This window comes from Littorina saxatilis, linkage group LG13 (genome assembly GCF_037325665.1).
Source record: "Littorina saxatilis isolate snail1 linkage group LG13, US_GU_Lsax_2.0, whole genome shotgun sequence".
NCBI classification, from domain to species: domain Eukaryota; kingdom Metazoa; phylum Mollusca; class Gastropoda; order Littorinimorpha; family Littorinidae; genus Littorina; species Littorina saxatilis.
In genome coordinates this window covers 29,151,574-29,159,073 of record NC_090257.1, presented here as the reverse complement: position 1 = coordinate 29,159,073, position 7,500 = coordinate 29,151,574, and the positions used below count along the sequence as shown (strand labels likewise).

The 7,500-nt window shown below is 41.8% G+C and overlaps 1 protein-coding gene across 1 annotated transcript in view; it reads right to left on the bottom strand.

Moving 5' to 3' along the window:
• Positions 1-5,028, bottom strand: part of LOC138946003 (fibrinogen C domain-containing protein 1-A-like) — an 8,006-nt gene extending 2,978 nt beyond the window's left edge. Inside the window, exons 1-3 of the mRNA XM_070317546.1 lie at positions 4,826-5,028; positions 4,419-4,515; positions 3,210-3,357 (exon numbers count right to left, since the gene is read on the bottom strand). Coding sequence (XP_070173647.1) covers positions 3,210-3,357; positions 4,419-4,505 — 235 coding nt within the window. The 5' untranslated portion in view covers positions 4,506-4,515; positions 4,826-5,028. The remainder of the gene's footprint in view (positions 1-3,209; positions 3,358-4,418; positions 4,516-4,825) is intronic.
• Positions 5,029-7,500: the final 2,472 nt, after the last annotated feature.

Below are 7,500 nucleotides of genomic sequence, written 5' to 3'. Positions count from 1 at the left end.
TGAAACCCGATAACGTCGGATTACTGTGGTTCTCTCGGACAACTGCAGTTGGTCGACTGTGTTTCTGGCTTATGAAACTGGCCCCTGGTCCCGGCCGTGCTCAGTCAACGAAATAGAACACATACAATTAACTTACGTCATCATCAAGTACGTAAAGTACAATTTGTGTCGTAAAGTACTCAGAAAGAAGCACACCACGCGCTGGTCGAGACTACATAAGATTTGAGACGCCAAGACATGAAAAGATAACTCTCTTTTCCGCCATAGTGCCTTCCCTTGGACTGCGACGAAGTCTAGTTCCGGTAGCTTCGCGAAGTGAGCTACGCGTAGTCGACTTCGTCCAATTAAGGACAGGCTTCACCCGCGGACAACCGCAGTCGACCGACTGTACAGTAATCCGAATGGCCAAGTCGAAGGCTAAATTTAGCAACATTACCACTTCCGTTTGCTCATTCGCACGTGGAAATGGCCGATTTCGAAGAAAAAACTAGTCTCGGCCCGCTCAAAATAACAATGACCGAGACTTTCAGTAATTCCTTTGCGTGACGTCTAACCCTCTTACGCCATAATGCGACGTCTTCAAATGTTAAAGGTTCTACCACAGACATACATATATATATATATATATACGTATACATACATACATACATGCATACGCACGCACGCACGCACGCACGCACAGACAGACAAAAGTTAGCATCGCATAGGCTACACTTACGTGAGCCAAAAACAAGAAAGCGTACTGTCAAAGTACAGGGGTTATCTTCCTGTTTCACCACAGGTCATGTGGTTTGGGGTACTATTACACCCAACAGTCTTTTGCATACAAAAAGGTGAGCTGATTCAATATTTTCAGGCATTATCAGTCCCCATATCTCTGAGACGTACAATTAATAACATTGGATTAATTTGGGCGTCAAAAGGTTCGAAAAATAAAGCAGTATCAAAACTCCCAAGACAGGGCCGGACTACCGGGGGGTTATGGGGGTTGCGCAACCCCCCCCCCCCCCTAGCCTAAACATGTACCTCATAGAGAATACTACATGGCTTGCTGTGTCGTACCAGATTTACACGAGTTGTTTTTTTAAATAGTGAACTGCGAGCGAAAGCGAGCTGTTCACTATTTGAAAAAGCAACGAGTGTAAATCTGGTACGACACAGCAAGCCATGTAGTATTCTGTTTATCCTACATTATATACTTCTGTGCCAGATCTAACTAAAAGTCACCGACAGCGCTATTGCCTTTGGATCAACCCGCTTTAGAACTTCAAACCACTTTACTCAATTTGACATTCATTCCTCCGCCATGACACACACTCTCAAACTAGGACAAAGTAGTTCGCCTTTGTTAACACTGTTAAGTTTAATATTGAACATTGATTAAATAAATTCGAACAACGAAATGATGGTCACTTCAAAATATACCAGATAAAAAGAAAAGCAGTGGCCACAGGATAAAAGAAACCAAAAGGAACAACAACAGCAAAGCATATCCTTCCGCGACAGGATGACAGTCAAGTCGGAGCCAGGCGAGTCGACAGCTTTCAGATGGTCACTTCTCGGTTTGGTGACTGCACAAATATTGGTTGATGTTGATGGTACCAACGTGCACAGGCCTTGCAAACAGTGTTGTTAGCGTTTGCTGGGATGTGATTGTGGCAGTGGCATTGGAGACGGCTGGAGTTGAAGTGGCCGTGCGAATCCAATGTGTCGTCTGCCGACACTGGCGACAGCTCCGAGACCGGTGCAGTGCCGTTTAGCATCAGACTGAAGCCACGGTGTTCCTCTTGGGAAATGCTGCTTAACGTTGTTGTGCCCAGATAGCTGCATTATTTTGGTCGGAGGAACGTTATTCTCGGAAAGTTTCTGCACTAGGAACTGGCGTGCAGAGTGGTTGGTGTAGATCTACCTCGGGTTGATGATCCCAGCTTTTCTTCACATGTCGCCCTGGCATGTTTTGGATTGTCTTTTGCAAAATTGGAGATATTCTCTGCCATTACTGTCTTCATGCAAGGACACGTCTCCTCACTGCATGTGCCTGTGAGGTGTCACGCTGCGCAGACCAAAGTTGACTGTGTTTTGCCACCACAGAGTATTCAGGATTACTTCTGGATCTGCGACTCCGAGCTGTTTTGTCTGCCACAGCTTGTCAACATCTTCATCTTTCAGCGGTTGAGCCCTGTTAGGTAAGTTGCCACAACCTTCCTGTTTAACAATCTTCTGCTTTGTCTTCACGACTTCTCTCAGTTACAAACTTCAAATTCGGGGCCGTCTATAACGGGTGCACAGTACTTTTTAGACTTCAACTGTCGATGGATGCTGCTGAGAAGGCCCCTCAGCGTGGGGATGGTTCATACTCTTTGCCATCCGGTTTTTTCAAACTCATGAAAAAAGAGCAGAGAATTTTGCATAATTTTTGTGGTTGGATGGTGCTAATGTTTCTTTTGTCCCCGTGTTTCGCCATAAACGTCGATAGGCGACGTATATCGTAAACCGTTTTTCGGAGAGTGTTCTTGTTCTTGTATGTCTGAACGAATGAGTCTATTGGAGAAAAATCATAAATCATGGATGACTCACTTTTTTCTTCATCGACTTCGTCATTCGCGTCATCACCAAACATGTCTTCGAACAATAAAAACAATTATCATAAAAAAAGTTAAAACAAATAAGTCCTTTGCACATCAAAAGTAACTTCCCTTGAACTTGGATTCATGTAACAATGGCGGCCACTTCGTCAACTTGTAAAAAAAATATTCATTTATTTTGTTAAACTAATATGAATAAATTATCAGTATCGACGCATCTTTATTTATTCTGTTACCATATTTCAAAAATAATTTCAATCAACTCCACAGACTAAGTCAGTAAGTGGCACAACCAATTCACTATTATTTCTCTATTGTCTAAATAGAGTACTGTGTCGACCAAAGGGGCTAAAGTTAGTCAGGTACATTTTGTGATTCAAGTTCAAAATACATAGTTCAAATTTTAGATTTTAAGCAATCCCAAAATAAATTATGCCCCAACTCAACGCTCCGCTTTAATCTTTTACGAAACCTGAAATAGTAAAAACAACTCACTGAATATTCACAGTAAATGCAAACTTCACGACTTTGCGAATCAAATCATGGAGGAGGATCATTAAACTATCATTCTGACTGAAATACAACTCAACTTCACAGCAACCAGGGTAAAAAATAAATCCTCACCACTGGCCTTGGTTCCTTGATTGTTCATTCCATTAGGCGCCTGCATAGTCCTCTGCATTCCCAGAAGGGCGCATAGTCTCCGAATCTCTTCCGCGCTGGCTGTGAAGTGATCAAGGGCGAACTGACCCTCATAGGCCCTTCTTTCTGGCTGTTGAAATGTAGGTTAAACTTAGTGAAATCATGGATCACTTGTACACTTTATTCAATTAATTAGCCTGAAAATTCTGCTGAAGCTACTCAAATCAGTACTGGGTAACAGAGGGAAAGTTAAACTCCAACATTTTAACTCGCCAGCTGGGCGAGTAACTTCAAGAAAGTCACTAACCTGGCAGAAATTTCGCCGCCCCGATACATACCAGTTCCCACAATTGATCTGCAGTAGCGTTAAAACCCTTTTGGTTGCATTTGACCAGAATTTTAATTGGCCAGCCAGGTGAGTTGCGAGCCTGTTTTTACTAGCCAAGCGGATTGTTTACTCGCCCCTGGATAACAAATGACCCTTACAGGTTGAACTTGAAGCATGTTGGATAAATAGTTTCAACTGTGCATCTCAAAAAGCACCAGTTGACAGTATTCTGATATAAATACTGTGTATGTTTTAGAACACAGAAGTTTCCTTGTACTGAAGTAATTTGATCCTAGAAATAATAAAACTAGAACCAAGGTGGCTTGTGCTTAAAAGTCTGATAGAACCAGTAAGTGTAACATCCTTCTTGAAAGTACATGTATTGCTATCAAATTAAAATGACACAAGAACACAAACTGACAGTGACACAGACTCTGTGACAGAGAGTGGACTTAATAATAATAGTCATGCTTTGATGAAACTAAAACTCTGACTGCAGATTTGGTCATCAGTTTCCATTTGATTTTGATTCTTGAACAGTAAATAGTTAAAACTCTATGTTTATAAACCATTAAATGTAAGTAACAAAGTCACACGGAAACCAAATCTAGGTGTAAGTGTTAGATCTACCCAATATCACAATCAGTATCACTGTTGATTCAGACAAGATCACTATAATGACTATAAAAATGAAATCTAACATTTAATTTTTTACATGAACAACATTTAAAACCTAACCATAACCAATCCAAAGTAACCTCACCGGCCATAACCAAAATATACGCCTGTTCCTGACAATTATATTTTAGTGGAACCTTTAATGCCTTTAGAAGCTAGACCTAAGCTTTGACTTGTTTGCTAACCTGATCAAGAAGTGCGAAGACAACACAATCATCTTCTGCGTCATCCTCGTCCCACGCCGCAAGCTCAAGTTGGTCCCTGGCATCCATGAAGATCGATCTTAAAACAAAACATAAACAGCGAGAGGATTGGAACATTTGCAACTTTTCACTGCATAATTCATCTTCCAGACAGTAAGCGAAATCGAAATCGAAAAGGGTGAATCGAAAAACTGAACACAACTCAAAAGCGGCCATTTTTTGTGTGTTTGAAATGTGAAAAAGCTTGCTCTGTTCAACGCTTAAATTACAGCATCAAACCAGGATTATATCACACATTAAACTGACATTTGTACCATTAAGTGGTTTAGGAACATACTAGTTATAAATAATCCTGTAAATAAACAAGCGTTCGCTCAGTTTTTACATACCTTTTGGGGCTCGTTATTTTCGTCGATTCAACCACAGCTCGTTAGCGGATCGAAGGAAGCATCCGTAAACTTTGACCTCTAACCTTTGAACTGCGCACACATCGCTGACGTCAACACATAAAAAAGTACCGATAACCACTAGCACTACCACTGGCACTGTACACTTAATCAGTCTAGTATCAGGGCGGTGCTGCTTTGAGATATAAAGTGCACCACACACAAGGCAGAAGTCGCAGCACAGGCTTCATGTCTCACCCAGTCACATTATTCTGACACCTGACCAACCAGTCCTAGCATGCACTAACCCCATAATGCCAGACGCCAGGCGGAGCAGCCACTAGATTGCCAATTTTAAAGTCTTAGGTATGATCCGGCCTGGGTTCTAACCCACGACCTCCCGATCACGGGGCGGACGCCTTACCACTAGCCCAACCGTGTATGTGCGTATGAGTGTGTGTTTTGTGTGTATGAGATTTGTGTGAGTCAATGTGTGAGTGTGTGTGTGAGTGTGTGTGTGTGTGTGTGTGTGTGTGTGTGTGTGTGTGTGTGTGTGCATGTGTGTGTGTCTGCGGGTGTGTGCGTGCGTACATGCGTGCCTATGTACATGTGTGTGTGTGGGGGGGGTGTGTCAGTTTGTATGGGTGTGTGTCTGTTTGTATAAGAGAGAAAAAAAAGAGAGAGAGAGAGAGAGAGAGAGAGAGAGAGTGGGTGGGTGGGTGTGTGTTTGTACGTGTGCGTAAGTGTATGTGTGTGTATGTGTGTTTGTTTATATGTGCGTATGGGGGTGTTTTTTGTGTGTATGAAGTGTGTGTGAGAGAGTGAGTGAGTGCGTGTGAGTGAGTGTGTATGTGTGTACGTGTGTAACTTGGGGTATGTGTGTGTGTGTGTGCGTGTGTGTGTGTGTGTGTGTGTGTGTGTGTGTGTTCGTGTGTGTTTGAGAGAGAGAGAGAGAGAGAGAGAGAGAGAGAGAGAGAGAGAGGTGTTTGTCTTTCGCTGGGGTATGCAGTGCCTTGGCGTTGCACATCTACTTAATTTCGTAAATTATTGTATTTTTATTACGAAAATTACCAATGGAAAATTCCAATATGGAAACAAGTTATATTCGGGTATATTAGTGGACTCTGAGTAAAATATTAGAAGGGAATTTATGAGAGAGCAAGACAAAGAAAACAAGTCGCGTAAGGCGAAATGACCACATTTAGTCAAGCTGTCGAACTCACGGAATGAAACTGAACGCACTGTATTTTTTCACCAATACAGGACAGCTTCGTCAATCCTCGCGAGAAGGAAATCGCTCACCTCCCACGTGCAAAACGTATTGATATTGACACGCCGGAATAGCGCGGTAGCGTATTGTGCTAAGCAGGAAAGCGCGCTTTTCTGTATTCTTGTTTACTTTCGGAGCTTGTTTTGAATACAACCTATCATATCTATATGTTTTTGGATTCAGGAAATGATAAAGAATAAGATGAAATCATTTTTGGATCGATTTCTTAAATTTTAATCGTAAGACTAATTAATCTATTTTCGTTAATTGTGATCCCATTTTAAGAGTAAACATGACATATGTATATATTTTTAGATTAAGAATGTGATGAAAAATACGATGCAATCAATTTGAAATCTGTTTGCGAAAAATCGATTTTAATGACAACTTTAATGAGCAAACTCATTAATTAATTTTTAAGCCTCCTAGCTGAAATGCAATACCAAAGTCCGGACTTCGTCGAAGATTACTTGACCAAAATTTCAACCAATTTGGTTGAAAAATGAGAGCGTGACAGTGCCGCCTCAACTTTCACGAAAAGCCGGATATGACGTCATCAAAGACATTTATCAAAAAAATGAAAATCACTTCTGGAGATACCATACTCAGGATCTCTCATGTCAAGTTTCATGAAGATCGGTCCAGTAGTATTCTCTGAATCGCTCTACACACACACACACACACACTCACACACACACACACACACACACACAGACACAGACACAGACACACATACACACACACACACACATACACCACGACCCTCGTCTCGATTCCCCCCTCTAAGTTAAAACATTTAGTCAAAACTTGACTAAATGTAAAAAGAAAGAAAGATACGGCCAACAAATAACCAGGTTTAGAAGCAGCCTGCATGCACACGAGGTCCCCAAACAATTAAGAGGAAGAAGTAAAATTAGTGACACTAGAATATGGTTTTCATGGTGCTCACATATTATTTAGGAACAAATGCTGAATTCCACTGCAATGCATGTTTACACGTGCATCCTTTCGTTGTAAAGGTTTGTGATAAAGGTATATATGGTGCACATGCCCGCTGTGATACTCACCGCTTAACGCCACCACAAACAGCACAACGCCGATCATCCGGAAACGAGTCAACGCCATGGTCAAAGGATCCTCGGAATACAGGAAAGATACCTTCTCCTTCTTCTTCTCCGTTTCTCCACGGAGAGCCTGAATGCCGGCGAGTCGTCTTGCTATATGATTATTTGTCGGTACAAGGAAATCAAAATAACGGTTGCAGTAGGACTCAAATGTATCAACGTCTGTTGCAACCAGAACTGGCGACAAAGTTGAGTTCAACAAGATCTGATACAAAGATAGCACACGTTTGGCACGACATTTTCAACGTTCTCTGATGGCAAGAAGACAAAACGGGGTGCTAGCA